The 21,795-nt window shown below is 41.1% G+C and overlaps 2 protein-coding genes across 2 annotated transcripts; one reads left to right on the top strand and one right to left on the bottom strand.

Moving 5' to 3' along the window:
- The first annotated feature begins 161 nt into the window (after nucleotides 1-161).
- On the top strand, nucleotides 162-7,194 carry bahd1 (bromo adjacent homology domain containing 1). Its single transcript, XM_070920792.1, has 6 exons — nucleotides 162-1,847; nucleotides 4,120-4,529; nucleotides 4,824-4,983; nucleotides 5,073-5,152; nucleotides 6,644-6,735; nucleotides 7,002-7,194. The coding sequence occupies exons 1-6, from the start codon at nucleotides 218-220 to the stop codon at nucleotides 7,192-7,194; spliced, it is 2,565 nt and encodes an 854-aa protein (XP_070776893.1). The 5' UTR covers nucleotides 162-217.
- An 8,428-nt stretch (nucleotides 7,195-15,622) lies between these two features.
- prlh2r (prolactin releasing hormone 2 receptor) lies at nucleotides 15,623-17,681 on the bottom strand. The gene is made up of 3 exons (XM_070920979.1): nucleotides 17,618-17,681; nucleotides 16,767-17,527; nucleotides 15,623-15,949 (listed from the first exon to the last, which is right to left on the bottom strand). The coding sequence occupies exons 1-3, from the start codon at nucleotides 17,679-17,681 to the stop codon at nucleotides 15,623-15,625; spliced, it is 1,152 nt and encodes a 383-aa protein (XP_070777080.1).
- Nucleotides 17,682-21,795: the final 4,114 nt, after the last annotated feature.

Here is a 21,795-nt window from a genome sequence, read left to right as displayed (position 1 = left end):
GATCCCGTCTGTTACATGAAGTCACTCAGAGTAAAAAGTCTGTGTGGCTTAAGCTTAAAAGTTAAATGTCTGATCTGTGTGTCTCCACAGAGTGTATGGACCCCAGGTGATGATCCATGACGATGCTCACTGACGGGTCTCTCTGAGCTGAAACACGCCATCGTAGGACCCTGTGGATGAAGAGGAGGTGGTGGATCTGCTCCCAGACGCTGAGACCATGGTGAAAGCTCAGCGGAGCCAGCCTGCGAAAAGCGGAAGGCCCCGGAAGGAGAAGGGAAGCAAGGAAAAGGGCGTGAAAAAAGGGAAAGCGAGAAAGATTGAGTTAAGAGGAAAGAAGAAGAAGGATAAGAAAGAGTCACATCGACATAGAAAGAAGACACTGGCAGTGGGTGATGGAGATGCACTGGACTGTTGCGTTCTGCTCACCCGTCTGGAGGAGAAAGGAGTTGTGGGCAAAGGAAAGGATGCATCAAAAACTGGGAAACAAAAGAGTGTTAAAGTCAAAAAGAAGCTGCACTCCAGCTCCATTCAAAAACGGACCAAATCTGGAATTAAGAAAACTTCCACAGCCAATCAGAAAGCACTGGAACCAAAAATCAACCAATCTGACGCCTTACTCAAGTTGCACGCATCTGTTCTTGAGCCCCGCAGGCGGAGAATGGCATCTCTAAATGCTGAGGCGGTCAACAGCTTGCTGCTCTACAGAGATGATTCTCTCGCGTCAAATCTCACAAAGAAACGGCAGCCTTCTAATGAAGATGCAGCTAAAGATAGTCTCACTAAAACTGAACATAGAGGTCGTAAAACCAAAAAGGTTCCTCCGGGAGGGAAAGCAGACCCAAAAGAAAGACCTAAAAAGCAGAGGCGGTCAGCAGTGGAGGCTCAGAACATTGACTGGTTGGCTTTGTTGGCACCAACGCCTCGGCGTCAGGCAGGCCTCACCGCTGCAACGCTGCTCAAACTCACCAGTGCCACGTATGGAACCAAACGGCAAAAGAAGACAGAACCCAAGCCGGGGGGTGGAGGTGAAGCAGCAGCTACGACTCAGGATGATATTAGCGGTAAGCCAGTGTGTGGGGGAACAACGCTGACCAAAAGAACACCACATCCCAAACACGAGGACCAACTAAAGCACAGAAAACAGGGTATAGAGGATCCGGTTCATTCCCAGCAGGGCTCTACCATCCAGGGTTGCTGTAGTTTGTGTAAAAGCGAGGCTTCGGATCCAGAGTGGAAGGGCACCACAGGAGGACAGGAGTGCCTCAAACACGCGCTCCATTGTGGCTCCTCGCTGGGGTTCTCCTTGAAAACAATCAAAGAGGAGCAGGTGGAGACCGAGGTGTCTTCCTGCTACTGCTGCTCCCAGGAGAGGTGTGTCGAGTACTGTCACAGACTGGCCCTCTTCCTGGAGGACAAGACCTTCAAGGAACCAGAGGACAGCTCGCTGTCCGAGGTGTTCCACCACCACCATCACCACCATCATCATCATCACCACCACCTTCAGACGGGCCACCCAGCAGCCATAACCATCAGCCCGCACACGTACACCTGTTTCCCTGGCTACTACGTCCACTTCAGCCACCCGGACACCTCCTCCTCTCCCATATCACCCCTCGCTTCATGCCCAAGGCGCGGCAAGAGACCCAAGCTGCTCCCCAGCACCGATCCGCAGCCCTCAGGGATTACCCATCCAGTGTACTGCTGCACCTCCGTTGAGGCGTGCTACGGAGAGCCCTGCAGGCTCAACGGCTACTCTGCCTATACCAGTATGATTCCAGCCATCGCCAGAGGAGGGTGCTCCCTCTCCTCCACAGACTGCACCAAATGTAACCACGGCATCAAAAGAGGTGAGCAGACAGGAAATTGATTACTTAAACCACCAATTAGTAGCTTTACCTTTTGCCAACCTCCTGCAGTGTGTCACAAGTAGTTTTATGTGTCTGCGCTGGTGATATCCATGGCAGGAGGCATTATGTATTCAGGTAGTCCATCCGTTCGTCCGTCTGTCCGTCCCATGCTCGTCACCGCAATATCTCGGGAACGCCTTGAGGGAATTTCTTCAAATTTGGCGCAAACGTCCACTTTGACTCAAGGATGAACTGATTATAATTTGGTGGTCAAAGGTCAGAATTGATGACCACATTTTCACAGTTTGTCAGACACTAAATAGGTGACACTTTTGACTCAAAGGTGACTGTGACCTCAAAATGACCTTGTCAAACACGGTTTTGGCTATAACTCAAGAATTGATGCGGTAATTATGACAACATTTCACACAAATGTGTAACGTTGTTTTTCTGGTTTAATTCTGGCTGAGGACCTTTGTTGCATGTCATCCTTTTGGCTCTTTCCTAATGTATCTCTATTGTCAAATGCAAAAGGGAAAAAAGTAATGCGTGGTAGGCGTTAGCTTTGTGTGTCAGCTCCTGAAAAGTACAGCCGTGTGCAGATATTCTGGTAGACATCCTGATTTTTAGTCCCTGTTATAGGTCAAGTTCCAAAAACACTACATTTCCCATAATGCACCTTTGTTAGACTTCCTCTGCCTGGTAAATGCCCACGTCTGTCAAACTCTTTGCCCCCAGTGAGGCTTTCTGTTATAAGTGTGTTGTTTAAAGTGCAAGCTGAGATAACCCTCTTGACAGTATCATAATTATTATCCCCTGACTTGAGAGAGCTCCCTGCAGAATTAAAGTTAAACAACTATTTTCACAGGTTGAGTCGTACTCCCCATGACAAGGAAACTGAACTTCATGTGTGAAATAATTTGCCTCTTTAGACAGTAGGATTTCCTCATAAGTTTAAGTTTAAAACATTCATGAGCACACAATAATTATTTTGTACTCCCTCCCCCTAATCCAGCTGCCAAAGCAGTACAACTATTATGTCAGGCATTTTTAATCTCTCATTTTGGAATGACACTTGAGTGGGAAGTAACAAAAAAATATCAGATAAAGGGCAAGACCTCTTTTTTTTTTGTAAGTTTCAATACAAGCAGCCGGACAGTGAATACAAGGCCTGTGCAGCTGAAAGCTGATTGTATGAGATCGAGTGTCAGCGGTTAGTTACTGTGTTCAAGTCAGAGATGTGAACCAGAACAGGAAAACTCTTTGTGACGTCTGCGGCACAACACACAAACAGTGTGTGTGTGTGTGTGTACGTGAGTGTGTGTGTGTGTCTGCCTGAACGTGTGGGTGCATGGTTAAAAACACCTGAACGTGACCTCACAACAACACTAATTACACATGAACACACACACCAGTGTACTGCTGCGCCTCAGCTGCACTCTCTCCCTCTTTCTGTGGTCTCCAGCAGCCAAAACCAGGTCAGACTGTGAGGGTTGAGACTGCAAGAGGTTTTTACAAATATGCCTTTTTCATGGAAGACATTTTGACATGTCACTGTAGGAAAAGCACAGGTGTAAATAATACAATTAATGATGGCTGAATCCCATTTAGCTGCTTATCCTGGTATTGTGCATGCTGACTCACTGTCACACTGTCATGACTTACCAGGACACTCAAATACAACAGAGCCTTCGTTAATGTTCTTAGTAACACCTGTGCTTTTCCTGCTATGACAAGTCAAAATGTCTGATGGTTCAGTTGGCTAAACCAAGTAGCCTAACGCCTAACATTAATATATTCTCCATGGAGGAAATGAAGGCTGCTGATGAAGTTTGGATGCAGGGACCTCAGAGATCAAACTGAAATAAATTGATCATTAATTCACCTTAATATCATCACAACTGTGTCATGGGCAGGTGTGCACCCTGTTCATATTATTTCACACAGTTAGCGTTGGTGTTTTCAACTGTCAGCTTTATGGGGATGTCTATTGTGTCTGTGTCTGTGTGTGTGTGTGTGTGTGTGTGTGTGTGTGTGTGTGTGTGTCAGGGGCTGCTCTGTTAAGGGCTATAATTGACCTTAATTGAGGCTCTGTTTGTTTTTTCTGCTGCTTCAGCGGAACTAATAACAGCTGAGTGTTGTTCATGTCTTTATTATGCAACCTTGTTAAAGGTTGTTGATCACTGTAGCTGCTCCTTAAAGGACTGTGTGGTGTGCGTGTTTCACTCTGCCACTCTACTTCATTATCTTACCTTTTCTGTTCCTCCCTCAGACGACTACCCATCAACCCCCAATGACCATCACAGTCCCTCCTCCGTCCCCATCTGTCCCAGCCCCAGAATCCTCACTGGCTGCCCCATTCCCACTGTGCCTCCAGCCGGCCAATCAGTGCCCCACATTCAGACTCCGCTGTCCGACCCCAGCCAACCACAGCCTCCGCTGCAGGTGGCGAAGGAGTGTCCGCAGACTGCCAAGTCGCCCAGCGGGTCGAGGTCTGGCGCGCGTGGCACCGGCAGCATCAGCTCGGCTGTCTGCCCTCTCAACAGGGACAAGAAACAGAAGCTCGGCTCTGCCAGCGTCGGAGGGCGAACTGTTGCCAAGCAGCCGAAGAATGGCCGCCAAAAAACCACCAACGGCTGGCAGCCAGTTGGCCTGCCCTTTCAGAAGGAGGTTTTCTCAGTGGTACGTAGAGAAAGTCATGCTGGTGCTTTGTGACGCAGCCATGATGGTGCCACTTGTAATTAAATTTGGTGTAATTTAACTTGACTGTCCTAAGAGAGATTGGGATGATTTATCACACGCGTATCATTGTCACATTATTCACTGTTTCATCACCTGACCGTCCACATTTCTGCTGAGACACATAAGTCATTCAATACAAATCACATCCTGGAGCTTTTTACTCCACAGCCTCTCACAGCTTATCAGTTTCTAGCTGCTTGAGGAGTCAGTGTTTCCTGCTGCCTGTGTTCCCAGGGAGAGGAGGCTCTAGTGCTGAGGAAGTGTTTTGAGGGAGTCCAGAGGGACGGGGAGCTGATTCGGGTCAGAGACACTGTTCTGCTGAAATCTGGACCGAGGAAGAAGTCTCTGCCTTACGTGGCCAAGATCTCATCTCTGTGGGAAGAGCCAGAGTCAGGTAGGACACATTAAGAAGCTGAATTAAGGCAGTAATAACTGGCTCGAGAACTCACGTGAACTGTGTGGGGTTTTTTTTTTCTTCTTCAGGAGAGCTGATGATGAGTTTGTTTTGGTACTACCGTCCAGAACACACACAGGGGGGACGCAACCCCAGTATACATTGTGAGGTGAGAAGCAAATCCTTTTATAACATAGCTCCAGTTAACCATGTGCAAATAGTTTATAAATCAGTGTTAAAGGTATATTAGACTTTATGTAAGCATGTGTGCTTCATGCCATGTTAGCTTTTAAGTCTCTCTGGTGAAAATGATATAACCATCACCATTAAACTGACTTTTAAAACTGGCGGGCAATTTCCATGATGAGGCTGATAATATTCTATATTTCCCTTTTTGTCAGCAAATCAACTGATCCCACTCACAAGTTCTGTCTGTGTATACAAAGTCTGATATGGCTCTTTCTGTGTCATTAAGAGCCACATGGCTGCACAGGGTGACACGTCCCGTCATTATCATAAACATGGCCCCTGTAGTTAATGTTGACTCAATCCCACTCACACCGTCCTGCTGCCTTAGCGCTCTCTACTAGAAAACCAAATACGTATTATTCCACAGCTGAAAGTAGCTCCCAACAAATGCTCTATTTACACATGAGTTCCCATCTTCCTAAATTGAAATTCCTTCAGTAGGAACAAATGGGTGTGTGGCTGAAGACGGGTAGGGAAGTGGGTACTGAGTACTGAGACTTAAGGCATTGTTGGCTTTGTGGTTTTTATGAGACAACAAGAAAGCAACTTTAAACACAGTGTCCCTTTCCTGTTGTTACGTGTCCATGGTATAAGCCCTGTCACGCAGACCAAGGTGCACCCATATAAGGAAATAATGGAAATAATGTGGGGGTGTTCCTCACCTTGATCTTGATCATTTTTTCCACATATTGGGACATTGATGTGTATTTTCGCTTGCTTAATTCCTCTCCTCTAATACATTTTTTAATTTTCTGTAAGATATGAGGAATAGTTTGCAACACACTTACTAATAAACAAACTAATGTTTTTAGCAATTACTCTTGAACCTCTTCCCATTTATTTTTGCCTTCCTCTTGTTCCTATTTGTACACCACAAGTTTGCATGAAAATGAAAACGTTGCAGTTCAAGTGAGGACTTCTGAGATTTTGGCTTAACTGAAAATGCGTTTCAAAGAGACGAGAGAGTGTATGAACAAACAGACACATACACATGTTGAGGAACAGCTTCTGTTGTGCTTGCTTCCTGTTGTCAGTAATCTCCCAGAGGAACAAGTTGCACTTTATTAAATCTCCAGAAACAATAAACCACATGAAGCCTGTCATTTGTCGGCTGCGCTAACAAACAACAAACACATCATGGCAGCAGTGTGAGAACAGTAACAGAGCCTTTGGCTCAGAGGAAGAAGGGAAACATCTTTCTCCTGTGAATCTGTCTTTACATCTGGAAGTGAAGGTGAGGCCGAAGTGCTTGTGTACAATGAAGTAGACAGATGTTGTCTTTTGAAGTCCCTGTGTACAAGTGCAGACTCTGAAGGCTTAAAGGGATCAAATGTTTGATTTTCAGTCTTGGTGGATGATGGGCTTTTTTATTTAGAGCTCTCACAAGACTAAAACACAACTTTCTCTCCAGAATGAGATCTTCGCGTCTCGTCACCAGGATGTGAACAGTGTGGCCTGTATTGAAGACAAATGCTATGTCCTAACATTGGCACAGTATTGCCGGTAAGAAAGAAAGCTTTTTTTTTTTACATTTTGTGGTGGCTTTAGCATATGTCTTTGAAGTATATTTCTTGCATGAAACACATTGCTTTTGAAAGATTACATGGTCCTGCTGAGAAAATTCTACAGTGCTTGTCTTTGAAGATTTTTCAAAAGTCTTAACTCAAACAAATGCATGATGTTTAACATAAAAAGCAGGCAGGTTTTCTCAGTTCTCAGACAATTTGAAGGCGATTGATTTTGATGTCCTGTGTTTGTGCTTTTTCCAGATTTTGTGCCTTGGTAAAACGCCGTAGGGACGGCATACGCGACCGTGCCGCCTCCCTCGTGGTGCCACCCGTTGTTGGCAACGCCATGCCCACCCACCACTGTGTGCCCGATGACGTCGACCCAGAGCTGGTGTATTTCTGTCGACACGTCTACGACTTCCGCTACGGACGCCTCCTGAAGAACCTGCAGTAGCATCTGACGGGGCATGACACACAATGCTATTGGATGTGAGATAATGTTACTCATCCTCCACAACTTTAATTAGCTACATACCTACCTGCTGCCTGTGTGAGAGGAACTGGAAGGTTTGGATGAAGGATTGAGACATGAGTTTTTTTTGTTTTGAAATCTCTTGTGCATACTTACATGCCACACATTTATTTAGTAAAAGTAATTGTCTGACATATTGTATAGGAGTTAATATGGCAGTGTAAATGGTCTTGCTATCATACATGGCTCTCTGGTGTCGTAGCAGCTGCGTGAAGAACCTGGAACGTACTCTGCTGTAGAAAACGCTACTGTAGCTCTTAGAAATGTGACATTTGATAGATATGAAGAGAGGTTGATGTTACTGCCTGGCAGATATCAGACACACAGTGTGTCTCAATGATGCACCATAGCTAAAGAAAATCTGAGGCATATCGTACCGCATCGGAGTGGCTGAAGATTTAATCACATCTGCCATTAGATTTCTCTGTGAGGCACTGCATACAGAGGTTCAACATCTGTGATCAAGATCAAGATGGTTTCATAGAATAGTTAGATGTTTTGGGAAATGTGTTTTTTTCGCTTTCTTGACAAAAGTTAGGTGATCGATACCACTCTTATGTGTCTTGACAAGAAAGCAAATTAGCGGATTTTTCCCAAGTTGTAAACGATTCTATTATGTAACATTTCCATTTTCATGTAATTGTGATTGACCAGTAGGTCTGTGTGGTGAACTGAACACAGCTGTGAGGAACGTTCTTGATCAGAGGGTTCACTAAATCCAACTCAACTTTATTACCACTGATCAAATACATGCACAGCAAACAATGAAATGTGGCAGTTTTTTGGCTGCATCTCTCTTGAGTTTCTGACAGAATTGTAGGTTTTATGTCATATCTGTAACTCTGAAATTCACCTCAGTGGTGATTTTCACATTGTAGTACAGAACTGCACTCTACAAAGAAAGCACAGTTCAGTTTGTTTGGTTTCGCAGTGTGAAGATGTCCAACGAGCCGAGCATTGAGGGGATTTATGTTATGCCAATGCAGAAGACTATTTTACTTTCTCAAAGCTGTTAGCCAGAGGTGTGATTTGACTCCGGTGTCAGCTAACTGTATATTTGCATTTATATATCTGGATGAGTGTCTGTTCATGGCAGATGGCGTCAGTTAGTCACCTATATTCTTGTTTGTTCACCGATGAGACGGTGAGTAATGTATTCAGTGTAGCATTTAGATCTGTGATGATGATTCATTCCTATGTTTGAGAGAAGATATGTATTTATTTCTGTACTGAGAAAATATAATTTATTTTCAAAAGATAATTTTAAAGAATAGAGTTTTAGATGAGTGGCTTTCATTCCTGATTAGAAAGGAGGCCGAAGTCGTCTCTCCTCCTTAGCTACACTGTCCAAGATGAAAAGTGTGTGAGACATTTGCAATAGTATTTCTGTGACTGATTGAGCTTGCTTGCCCAATACAAACCTATTAAATGTTGTGTTGAGATGTTGAAGTCCTTCGGACAGACTTGAGGACACATTCTGAGTATTTGGATGGATCTCAGATACAGTTTGAAGGACACCTGCTAACATGTGACCACAGATGCTTAACCTGCAAGGACCAAAACGTACCTTGGCCTCTCCCAGCTTCCTGTCATCCTCCTATCACCTTTCCTCTGATGATAAAGCTTTGCCTCTTCACCTTTAAATGCCGAATGCTACAATGATTTAAACGTACCTTGCCATTAGCCTGTGCCCTTGATCTTGCTGCCTTAGAGAACATTCCCAGCCTTTCATTTAGAATTGTGTACCGATATCAGCCTGGGGTATTGAAGCTTTTTAGTGTGCTGATCTTGATTCCTAGATGCTTGAGATGCATCTCAGGTCCATCGCACTCATGTGGTCCTATGTGATCTGAGAGGCAAAACTGATCCTTGATCAACACTTTTATTTCGACAAAGGTCTGCCCAAGTTTGATTCCAATTCAAAGTGATCTTTAGCATCTAACACCCAACACTCAACATTTTGGGAAATGTGCTTGTTCACTTTCTTGTCGAGAGTTAAACAAGATCAATACCACTCTCATACCTGTACGCTGAATATGAAGCTACAGCTAGCACCGATTAGCCTAGCTTAGCATAAAGACTGCAGGGGGAAACAGCTAGCCTGGCTCTGTTGGAAAAGGCAACACCTACCAGCTCACTAATTAACATGTCTGTAAAATTCATGTAAAAACAACAGTTTGCTGATGGCTGTTTCTCCCTGTTTCCAGTCTTTATGCTAAGCTAAGCTAATCGTCTGTAGGCTGTGGTATTGATCATGTCAACTCTCAACAAGAAAGCGATAAGCATATTTCTCAAAATATTGAACCATTGCTTGAAGTTTGTAGTTTTGTGCTTCTCGATGAACAGCGACTGCAGTCAGCTTTAATTCTATCGTTGCAGGTTTTCATGGTGGACAAAAAGTCAATCAAAATGACCACAGACACAACAATCACATTTTGCCAAAATACAGCTAAAGACACGGCTTCCTGACAGAGCTTCAAGGAGGTTGATAGCTCAGCGGAGGTGGTGTACTTATTGTGTTTTGTCCCCATTTGAATCCTGCGTATCCAACATTTTTTAAGATGACCACAAGTGCTGTTCTACATGAAATAGTAGGAAACTACAAACTACCTCACAACCTCACAAACGCCAAACAGATTTTGGGTGGAGTATCACTTGAAAATGCCCACATCCTGCCTACTTCTGCTTTACTCCCTGTACAAGGGCGGGGTTAATTTTGTGTGTTTATTTATAAAAAAAAAATAGAATTCACTATAATTAATGATTGGATTATTATTTGACTTTCAAACAAGCCTCCTCGGATGAATATTTTCAGACCCTGCCATTTCCATCTGCCTTCCTCAGTCAATCAAAGGTTATCAGTCTCAAAAATGTTCTCCACTGACTGAAACATTTTATTGAACATTGATAGATGGTTTATGTACAGTGGTAAAGCCCACGAAACACAATACAACAAAGCAGAATTGGGTAAACTACATTTGGTTCTACAATTTAAATTCCCGCCGGGTGTCCTGGATCAGTTAGAAACCACACACCGTATATATTTTGCCTTAGGAATCACTCAGCAAACTAATTATGTTTAATCAAGATGTGTGATACTTATGTCTTAATTGGTCCTCTGTGCCTGTTCCCATTAACCCGTATATATTCCAAGAGAGAAGGACAAGCAGTTACTGTTGTCTTTACCCACCTTCCAAATGCCTTTCATTTTTGTCAGATGACGCTGGTCTGATTTTTGAATCACCGCAAAGAAATGTTTGCACCAAAAAGAGAGAGGGGGGAAGGTATTGACACATGAATTTAATTTTATCCCCAGGTGTACAAAAACCTAAACTTTGGTTCTTCTGATGCGAATTTATGTTCATATTCTTTGCATGGCGTTTTGGAAATATCTTGGAAATATTAATCACAGCACAGATTATTTGTATGGTTTCAAATGGATCTCTGTAATATAAGAAAAATATTTAATTGTAATAAATAATATATGAGTTTGAACATGTGTTTGAGAGATTTCTTTAGGGTTTATGTCTCGTATAGTTGGCAAGTACTCTTGCCAGATTCAGAGCTGTAGTAATAGTTATTGCCCACATGGTGGCTCACTCAGCCAATATTTTTATATCTGATTGGTTTTATCAAATACAGTCATCACATTGATAAGAGCACTGAGATTTTAAAGTGTTTCGAAGAATAATGTTAATATTGATGTGTCAAATATGGTAAGAAATTAATTAATGCTCTGCCTAAAGTTCATGCTGGACCGGAAAGAGTGTCAATATTAATTTACCCCAGCTTTGCAGCAGGCTGTATCCACATTACAAACTTAATAAGGTTTGTCAAGCTCCTGTGTAATGTGGATTGAATCAATTGAATCAATCAATTCTCACAACATTTAGCTCTTGACTCTCCATCAGTCAGACACATGTTTATTGGCTGTTTGTTTACTTTATGGACAATTTAATTTGGAATAATTAGAAATCCTGTACTGACTAAATTTGTTGCCTCTGTTTTGGAAAGTTTAACAATGTCAGCGATGAAAGCAAACTCAAACTTATCTTTCTGCTGCATGAAAACAATCTCTCTCTCTCAAATCTCTATTTGCACTCAAAGAAAACAAATGTTTTATCTATATAAATCAATGTCACTGTTTTCTTTTCAGTGCCTCAAGTCTTCCTCATTTGTTTCTAATTTTTTTAATTCACTCATCTCTTTCCTGAAATGATTACGGCCCCATTTATCTGTTACGCTGCGTTGATTGTGACAGGAAAAGTGTGTGAGTATCTTGAAAGCAGACACGAGGAGAGACAAATCATCTAACTTCAATAATCAGGCCTCTGATGTGTATGAATATGTATGAGGCCTCTGGCACTACTCAATCAGGTTATGAGGTTTTAAATAGCAGGAGCAGGTAAATCATTTGCATCTGTAACAGCCAGCATGTGTGAGATAAGAGTCTGAAAATTCAGCTGCTTCAATTCACAGATTATTTAGCAGTGGTGTGTTTGTGGGTCAGTGTGTGTTTATGACTTTGCCGCCATCTCTTCTGAATGTCCTGGTCCTGTTTTCCGCAGTGACAGCCAGTACAGGATCTGTCCTCTTTGATTAAAAATTTAAAAACAGTTGAAATTGTTGGCTGAATTTATGGATATACAGTTAAAATTGTTAAATGAAAGAAATGAATAAAAGTTAGATTTTGACATTTTTGAATGGACAAACAGTTGAAATCGTTAGCTAAATATAATGGGTAAAAAGTTGAAATCGTTTGATGAAAGTAATGGATAAACAGTTAAAATTGTTAGTTAAAATTAATGAATAAGCAGCTGAATATGTTAGCTCAATGTAATTAGCAGTTTAATTATCTTAAGGTAATTCATTAAATAGTAGAAATGCACAGCTTCTGCCACTGATAGTAGAATGAATGAAAAGTTGACTAAATGTATGACCAATGCAAAAATGTAAATTGAAATGAACACATTTGGAACATGATGGTGAGGGGTAGGCTACAAAAAAGATTGGGAACCACTGCTTTTAATTATATTTTCATTGATAACGGCAATTAACATCAGTAGCCATTTACCGTTGTTCAAACATACAATATATTTAAGAGGAAAAACGCCCTTTTTCCCCAAAGCCTCTCCTAAAGATTTTCTCATGTGTCAGAACTGTCAGAAGAGCTGAAGAAATGGCTTCAAATGGGATTTTCTTCTGTCATGTCAGCTAGCTACACGAGTTGTGCTGAGAGCAAGTGTATTTCAGTAGAGGTCGTGAGGCGTTTAAATTACACACCTGCAAGGCTTCCCTAGGACTGACTCATTCCAATTTTGCACCACTCTCCTGTCATTTGAAGCTTTCCTGCCCTCTGTACACAGGCAATGTACTGAATCACAGAGGCTTTATCTATCTTATCTCTATCTCAGGACGTTTCTGATTATCGTGGCAATTTGGTCGTTTTTTTCTGCACTATTTATAATCACACATTATGCATATAAGACATGAACATGACTGATGACTGAATGCTTTCTGAAAGCTGTTACTTATCTGACATTGAGGATTTTCATGCTCCATCAAAACTCTCACTAATTATTCTGGGTTTTTATTAGAAACCTCTGCCTACAGTGCACCCTCCAGGTAAAGCTGTGACTCCGCGGGAGGTGTTTTTTCTAAGAGCCTTGTCAGTCGATGGAGAAAAAAAGATACATACAGTCGCAAGTGAATGCTTGTAAATTGTTTTCTTCATCTCAAAATGCTCTGAAAGGTTATTCTAGAATTGTCTCGTTTGATGGTTGCTGTTTTGTTTATACCGTCAGACAAAATAGTAGACATCAGAACACTATAGTCTTTTAAGAACTGTTTTTTATTGTTTTTCTGCTCATGTTGTTTCATTGTTCTCATGATATAGTTGAGTTTTTCTTCTGAACATTACAAATGCAATGAGTTCGTGGGGAACAATCCGAACAGCCTCAGAATAAAAGAGAACCGTCATCTCTCTTGAATTTATACACACAACCCGTACTTAGGCTACTTAATCAAAACCATGACTGGACATTTGCATGTGAAGACTTTGTTGAGCCTGCATGAATTTGCATTTTCATAAAGGATGGTCACAACACAATGAGACATGAGGATAGCGGGATGCATAAGTGTGATTTGCTTACAATAAATTGCATGTGCACTATTTCATGCTCCCATTAGCAGAGGTGACAACAGTTGCACTTCCCTCATAGCAAATCTCCCCTCATCTTCTCTTGGAAACTGATATATTCAGACTGCAGCTCATCCTCACTACCACTGCCTGCACTTGACAATCATCCCCCAACCATCAGCTGCTAAAACTTTTACTCTGTAAATTGGTCTAAAAAGGAGTTTTGGGTGTCTGAAATATAAGCAGTCTCTACACCACCATCCTGTCAGATGCCTTTTTTGTGAGATAAAATCTGAGAAAATGAGTTCGAGAACATGAGCCATTTAGAAAGTCTACAATTAGACCCATTAGGTGGCTTTTGCTTTAGAAAATCTTATTTAAAAAGACACCACTCAGCTCTTTAACTTGGTATTGTGTAAGTGTGTTCCTTTTGTTGATAATAGATCATTGGCTGTGCTATATTCTGATATAACTGCAAAAGAAATAGATAAATGGTAAAAGTAATGGATAATTGCACATTAATGTCTTTAGCACACAGTCACACTTATAAACATTACTAATGGTTTTCAGTGATTATATAAAAGTAACATTTCAAAAGATCTTTCAAAATAAGACTTATTTTTAATGATTGTTAGCTCTCATTAGAGATAATTATCACAAAATCAACTTAGATCAACCTTGGCGTTATAACTCCATGTGGGTTTGCTCAATATGTGGGAAATGTCTGGGGCTCTTTATTTGTTTGATTTAGGTTTTCATAAAGCATATTATCCACTGAATAATGCTCTTGAAAGAGGAACGTACAGAAGAATGACATACACTCACACGCATTACAACTTCTTACAACTTGACAACTCTCCAACGGCTGGGGGTCACGACAACTTCAGGACTTACAAATGAGGTGACAGGTCAGAAAATACTGGTGCATTACTCTCCAGACTGCTCGTTTTCACTGCTTGTTTTCATGTGAAAGTGACTCATCTTTCAGTGGAGCTGCTCTGAGTTGTTGGTGCTCATTAGCCAGCATACTGTACATTGTAAAAGTTTTATTAGTGTGACAGCTTACAGTAGCACAATTTGGAAAATACACCTATAGCTGTCCACTAAACTGGTGAAGTATTTTTATGTTCAAAAGTCTGCCTATTTCACTGTGCTTTGACATTCAAATTGAAGTTAACTGTAATCACCTGAATTTACTTGGCGCATAGCAGGTCGTAAACTTTGTGTTTTTGATTTCTGCATTCATTCAAATTTCTCTCAGGTTCATTCACTCTTTACTGTTTTACATATCCTAATGAACTGCACAGATTATGCTTTTTTTCTCTCTCACCATCTGAAAGTTGACATTTAAACAGGCCGCAAATTTTGCATCCCACGTTGTGTTTCGTCAAATGTCACATTTGCAGCAGAAAGTGTGAAAAGCATTCAGTGGCTCAAGGCCAAACTGAATGACAGAAATACATTATTCATTAATTTTATCACAGAAACTCTTAATGTTCCTAGTTTATCATAACATTAAAATAATGGAGAGGGGAAAATTATTGAAATAAACCTTTTATTGAGTGACATTCAACAAAATAGATCTAATATTACACATGTAATACACAATTACCCTAATACACTATCAGTTAAAGTGGCAAATACACTTTTAGATTAGGTTGTTATTTACATAAACATGCCATAAATGCACAATAATATGAATATGTATAACAATTAGATGGAAAACTATACAATTTATTGTGTATTTTTTGCAAAGATGAGCAAAATCACTGCCTTAAGTATATTTCTAGCTCACAATAGCATATTTTTCAGTGCTAAATAGACTTTCAGTACATAAGCATCCATACATTTGTTAGAATATAAAACATTACACGCAGAAATCCCTTCAATCAAAGCAGGCTAATGTTTTTACATCTGTACAAATTCAGTGAAAAAGACAGAGCTGCTGTGGATTTTTGTTTGTGACCGTGAGCAGCTGTGCACATTGTGGCTGTTGTATGAAAGCCTTCCAGCCCCTTTTGAATTTCAGTGTGCTTTAAATGAACTTTTTTTCAGTCAGTGTCTGTCGGTAAGAAGGCTGACAAGACTCATATTCAATGTGGAGTGAAGGAGGTACCCTGTGTCATTTCTGAAGCAAATGTTTTTATCAAACAGAGCTGAAGAAAACACAGGTGGAAAACATTTGTGTGCCAATTTAACAGACACAACACTTTAAGCGTAGTTGTCTTGAGGACCAATGTTATTCACAACAGCACCTGGTAAATCTGCCATAATGGTGGAGGTGTGAAGGCGCTGCACTCGGTGTGACATTGTCAAGATGCTTGACCCTTGACCCCTGTCCTTTCCTTTTCCTCTCCTCCGGGACAGGAAGTGGTGACACAGGTAGGAAAGGAACTTGTCGTGCAATGAGGCATAAATAAAAGGGTTGTAGCAGGCGGAGCTCATGGCGAACAGGTGACTCGACACCTGGATGACGTTCACGTAATTCTTCCCTAAGATGGAGAAATCTGTGTCCAGGTCACGGATCAGATTCACCACCTGGAAAGTTAAACTTTGTTAGCCCAAGCATTCATCCAAGGAAAAAGTAATGTCATTATTCATTCTTATTCCTTTACAAATTTTAAAGGAATAGTTCGACATTATTTGAAAAATTATTTAAATTATGGATCACTTTGCCAATTTAAAAATGTTGGTTCAGTTAAGGTCAAAGATTTGGCTTTTGTGGTCTTTTAATAATCTTTTATCTTTTTCAGTCTGAAGATTATTTGCTTTCTTGCAGAGAGAAAGATGAAAATATTGACACTACCCCATATCTGTACTTTAAATATTAAACCTATGGTCAGTAGCAGTTAGCTTAGCACGAAGGCAGTAAACAGGGGGGAACAGCTAGCCTGGCTCTGTCCAAAGGTAACAAAATCCACCTAACAGCACCTCTAAAGCTCACTAATTAACACATTATATTGTTTGTTTCATTTGTACAAAAATCTAAGTGTAAAAATTACACCTTTCAGTTTTACAGGGTGCAGAGTTGGTTGCCTGGCAACCTCACTCTGACTACAAGACTCCTTGAAGTCAAAGTGCGCTTGACCAGAGATTAAACAAGCTAGATATAATGTGTTAATTGGTGAGCTTTAGAGATGCTAGTAGGCGGATATTGTTTGTCCAATGGACAGAGCCAGGCTAGCTGTTTCCCTCTGTTTCCAGTGTTTATGCTAAGCTAGGCTCACCGGCTGCTGGTTCCAGTGTTGATCTTTTCAACTCTCTAACTCTCAGCAAGAAAGCAATTAAGTGTGTTTTTATTCATATTTTCATATATCCATCAAATCATCAGTCTCTCTTTCCCATCCGTCTGTACCTGTAAGGGGAGCCATGAGAAGGCGAAGCAGAGGACGGACACGAGCAGCAGGTAGAAGGTCTTCCTCCTCCGTCTGCTCCATGCAGCCCTTGCAGATCTTAACTCTGGACACGCCGTCAAGCCCGATGTGGTCCTCTGCTTCAGCTGATAGGATATAGCACAGTAGGAAATGGAGACAGTAGCCAGCGGTACAAAGTAGGAGAAGAAGAGAATGAAACAGGAGTAGATGAGGCGGCCTCGCTCCTGGCCATCCCAGAACTCCTCACACACGGCCATCTGCAGCCCCGCAGCCCGCAGGTCCAGGTAGACGGTGTGCACTGCTGTAGGTGTGGATAAAGCCAGAGAGGACAGCCAGATCAGGGCCACCAGACCCCAGCAGAAATGACACCCTGCTCTTTTGCGGATGGGATAAGCCACAACCACGTAACGATCCACTGCGATGGCCATGAGGGACAGGACAGCTGCGTAGACAGCTGCGGACTGCATGACAGTCACAAAATGACACATGTGGGCACCAAACACCCATCCACGCTGGTCAAAAGCATAGGATGCAGTCAAAGGGATGCAGAAGATGGACATGACCAGGTCGACAAGCGCCAGGTTACTGATGAGGAAGTTTGTGGTGTTGTGTCTTTTCTTGTTGTGCCAGATGAGGCAGAGCAAGAGGAGGTTGCCGGTACAGGCGACCAGGACCACGGCAGAGTAGAGAGGGATGAAGACGAGCTTCAGGTCGGACAGGAGGTCCAGGCCAGAAAAGGAAGGGGCTGAGAACGGAGAGGTCGAGAAGAGGGGGTGAGAGGAGTTGCAGCAGGAGGAGGAGAAGGTGGATGAAGAGTCAGACATGGATGGAGATGAAGAAGAGGCTGGAGAGGAAGAGTTCAGCCCAGATCGGTTCAATGACTTCTCCCAGTCCATAGCTGCAGGAATGAATAACAAATAATGAATCAGGAGAGTATTCAATATAACCTGCGGCATATTTTGCAAATATGATCATATTTACCCAAAGGGATGTTAACAGCATGATAAGATATCGAGATTGAAGAGATGAGTCACATTTGGGCAGTGACCACCTTCAAAACTCTCATTCATTCAATCTCATTAAAAAGCTGTAAGCCCAACAATAATACATCTGTTTACTTTCATCTGCCTCATCTTCACAACATCGTCTCCTCCTCTTCACTCTACACTCCTCACCCTTTATTTCACTCTGCCTCTCATCCGCTCAATCAACCGTCCAATCCATCTGAGCTTCCTTTCTCTCTTAGCTCTTTCCATTTACAGCAGATGATAACATCTTTAGAGTCTGATTCTCAAAGGTTGTCATCCTGGACATCTGCTGAAACATCTGTACATGTAACCTACACTGACGTAAAAATTTGAAAGATAAGACGGGGATGATATGAATAACATCTGTCTTCTAAATGAATATGTTTTGGGCTGAATGGCAGAATTTTGGCATTTTTGGCATCATCACTGGCTGCAGTACATCTTCACTTTTGTCAGTTTCATTCACAAAAAGGCAACAAATCACACTGTATCTACACAAGTAACAAACAATCTGCAAAAAAAAGAGATTAGCCATTATCAGATTAGCCAAATTCCAAATAGTCCTAAAAGAAATAGGAAAGTTTCATCATCACATCTGTAAATGAATGACCTTCGCTGGCCTCCTGTAGAACGTGAATTAGTGCTTATTAATGACCTACTTAAGCAGAGCAAGTCGTCCTGACCACAGCATTTATCATAATGTTGTTGTATTTCTCTTACTAAATTATCTAAATTTTCCAAGGAAGACTGGTTGAATTGTGTTCAATGAAGATGACCAGAAAAAAGGAATAAATACTTAAGGCCTCATTGACCTGAACTGATCAGTGATAAATTAATTTGCACATAATTCACAGTTTGCGTTTTTATAAATCTTAAGCAGCATTTGAGCCCTTAATCCACAAAATACATCTCAATCTTTGTTATCAAACAACCACTTCTCCTCTAAGAAATAACCAAATGCAAATAAAGAAATGAAAAGAAAGAGTACCTCTGAGAGACGTCAGTCAGACATTTTTCTTTTAAATGACTTGGACAGTCCAGCACCTGTTTGTGTCCTACGCCTGCAGGGAGTCCCACTGTTGTGCAGCTGTACCTCCTCGCTGCAACCCGCTCTGCTTCAGAATAGAGAGGTGAGCACTTTCTTTCTCTCTCTCACACAGCATACAGTACGTGTTCATTTGAGTGAGTCACCTCCAGTACGGTAAAAAAAAAAAAAAAAGACAGCTTGTCTATCATTTCAATCTCACTCAGTATCACCCCCCCCCCCCCAATGAACATCATAATAATATAATATATAATATAATCTATGATTGTCCTCTTGGGAAGTATAGAGCCTCTCTGGTAATAAATAGCACATTTATAATGACCTTGTCTTGTTTCATGCCATCGAATCATTATAATTTTTCTTATGGGACTCATAATGTGTCTGTGGTTTTATATAGTCAGTTGATGATATAAATTCTTCTATATTGCCACTCATGTCATCCTAAATGTATCCTGTAAGAGCTGACTTTGACCAAATATATAAGGAGAATAATTTCTAATGCTGGATATTTAATTCTTCCCAAACACACCCAGAAGCCAACATTAGGGAACACAACACAAATTGAACAATTAAGGCACAAACCATGCTCTTTCCGCAGCAGTACACATCTTTAATATTCATAAAACTCAAACTAATTAAAAAATTGGGAGTCTTGGTGCAGTGAGACTGTGTGATTCATGGTGTGAGTATCTGCGGTATCTGTGGTAATCCAGGACAGAATTCACCAGCATAGGACTCCTTGAGGGGAACAGACAACTGATTGTGAAGATAATGAAATGTCCATGAACTGGAGGACATATTTATCATTTATTTTACACAAAATTGGAATTTCAGTAAGAAGAAGTTTTGTTATTAAATTCAAGTTTGTAACAAGTAATGGTCACCGTCAATGCAATAAAGTGTAGCGCTCTGTTTTTTTTCAGCGCAGTGTTTGCTAGTATTTACTAATTATGATGAGCTTTTCAGCACAAAGAGTGATGACTTATAGGTGAAGTAATCATCTAGTATTTGAGCTGAGCTTTAATAGAGCTCAAAGTTCTTAAAGGCATGTAGGTATAACCTGGAACAAGGATGTTATTTATCACAATGGTTATTTACATGGCAATCACCTCACCTTGTTTGTGCCAACAGCCAAGTGCCAACTGAATGTTTCAGCAGTCATGTCAGTTTAACCCTCTGGGGAGTATTTTTTGCTATTACTGTTGCCTGGTCTCTTTATATATAAAGATTGATATGCATTATAAATAGTTATAAGACCAAAATGATATTCTAATCATTTTCTGCCACAAACAACTGTGCAAATGTGTACTAGCTTCACACTTGTAGCCAAAGGCCTCAGATAAAAAACAAATAAAACAAAAAAAAGTTTCTATTCTTCCTTCTTGTTCTTCCTGTAAGTTTCAGAAGCCTCAATGTTAATGGCAATAAGGTATTTGAAAAGTCTTGGGCTTGAGTAGAAGTTGTCAACAAATACATGATATCCAGTTCCCAGATATCCAGGCTTTACCAGGGACATTACTGAGTCCTAAGGCAGTCCAACTGCTGAAGGAAAAGCCGACTCTAAACATTGACGTCAGCTGTGTAACCACTGCTGCTGTCTGCCAACACAATAAGCCCTGAAGGTTGGTTTCCCTTTCATGTACTGCCTGTATCTTGTCTGGGCCTTGCTTACAACCATCCACTCCTCGACGCTGATGTTTTGTCCTGGCAGGAAACCCCACAGAGACGATTGTTTTCTGTCCTCAGTACCTTTTCGTCCTTTCGAGATGTTTTCCCTTGCCTATTTGTTGGTGTTGTTGCACAAGGTTTCGACCGTGGCTTCAGTGAAAAACAGCTTGAACAGGTGTGCTGTAGTTCTTGCTGTAGCATCCATCTCTGAAACCTCTATGAATATAAATGAATAGATATAGAGATGAAAAATGAATTATTGGAAGTTATTTTGGGTTGATACCATATTATAATATTATAATTCAAAGTTAAATAATTGTTCTTTTTTTTCCCAGGGATGACATTTAGGGTTAAATGGCTGCTGAAGCTTTATTCCTCAGGAGACATCACAGGTGGATTTCTTTATTAACACCTTCCAGAGATGGAAATTACATTTTAATCAAGGATGGGTGTCAATCAAATTTTAATTTCCTGCCATTCGCGGCTTCACACTATCATCCCAATTCAACCTATTACCACAAAGCACGGCTCTGTGAGACCTGGAGAGTTGGCAAGTCTCTAACTTTACTCACTGAAATAGTAAAATAAAGTCCACTTTATTATATAAAGATAAGTGGCAAAATTTGTTGTCCACTCAAAAATGAGAACAAACACTGCTTTACTTGCATGCATTCAATTGATTTCACACTGTCAGTCCTCTGGGTCCTCGAAGATAGACAGCACACTAATCAAAGGCTTCCCAAAGGTTTTCATGTCAAGCACCCCAACTGAAATGGATTCACAGAGACATGGTAGCTGTAATTCAAATGACCGCTATCGAAGATTTTCTCACGCTGAATTTGTTTAACTCAGTATAACACTGAGTCTAGCTGGGAAATCTAGCTGAAACTAATAGTCTAATACAACAGCCATTTAATAAATCCTAACTTTGTGAAGGTTATAATGATCCGTTTTTGCCAAAACTGTTTCAGAGAGGTGTTAATTCAACTTTGTGCTCATTTTGTAGGATGTTATTTGTGGTGCAGTTGTGTTAAAAATGTGCAGCCTTCACGTCCAAGCAGAGATTAAAGCCCCCCTTCACCCAAAAATGTGTTTTGCTTATTGTTACTTCACTTACTACACTAGATGTGATTTTGAGATGTTTTACTCAGTAATAGCACATTTTTGTATCTGACATTAATTATTCATAAAGAAGAATATAATAGCACATGGCATTATTAAACAGTTTTACAATTTACCGTGTGGTATTCCCAGTGACTAGTACCATGA

This window comes from Enoplosus armatus, chromosome 15, assembly GCF_043641665.1.
Source record: "Enoplosus armatus isolate fEnoArm2 chromosome 15, fEnoArm2.hap1, whole genome shotgun sequence".
In the NCBI taxonomy this organism is placed as follows: Eukaryota; Metazoa; Chordata; class Actinopteri; order Centrarchiformes; family Enoplosidae; genus Enoplosus; species Enoplosus armatus.
The sequence above is the reverse complement of the archived record's forward strand: the minus strand, read 5'-3'. Positions and strand labels throughout refer to the sequence as shown.

What these genes read in the sequence shown, in the direction of transcription:
- bahd1 (XM_070920792.1), top strand. Translation starts at nt 218, where the DNA reads ATGGTGAAAGCTCAGCGGAGCCAGCCTGCGAAAAGCGGAAGGCCCCGG. An exon ending in AGAAGGAGGTTTTCTCAGTG is followed by an intron (nt 4,530 to 4,823) that starts GTACGTAGAGAA and finishes CTGTGTTCCCAG; the next exon opens with GGAGAGGAGGCTCTAGTGCT. An exon ending in ACATTGGCACAGTATTGCCG is followed by an intron (nt 6,736 to 7,001) that starts GTAAGAAAGAAA and finishes TGCTTTTTCCAG; the next exon opens with ATTTTGTGCCTTGGTAAAAC.
- prlh2r (XM_070920979.1), bottom strand. Translation starts at nt 17,681, where the DNA reads ATGGACTGGGAGAAGTCATTGAACCGATCTGGGCTGAACTCTTCCTCT. An exon ending in CTCTCCAGCCTCTTCTTCAT is followed by an intron (nt 17,528 to 17,617) that starts CTCCATCCATGT and finishes CGTTCTCAGCCC; the next exon opens with CTTCCTTTTCTGGCCTGGAC. An exon ending in TCTCATGGCTCCCCTTACAG is followed by an intron (nt 15,950 to 16,766) that starts GTACAGACGGAT and finishes TTAACTTTCCAG; the next exon opens with GTGGTGAATCTGATCCGTGA.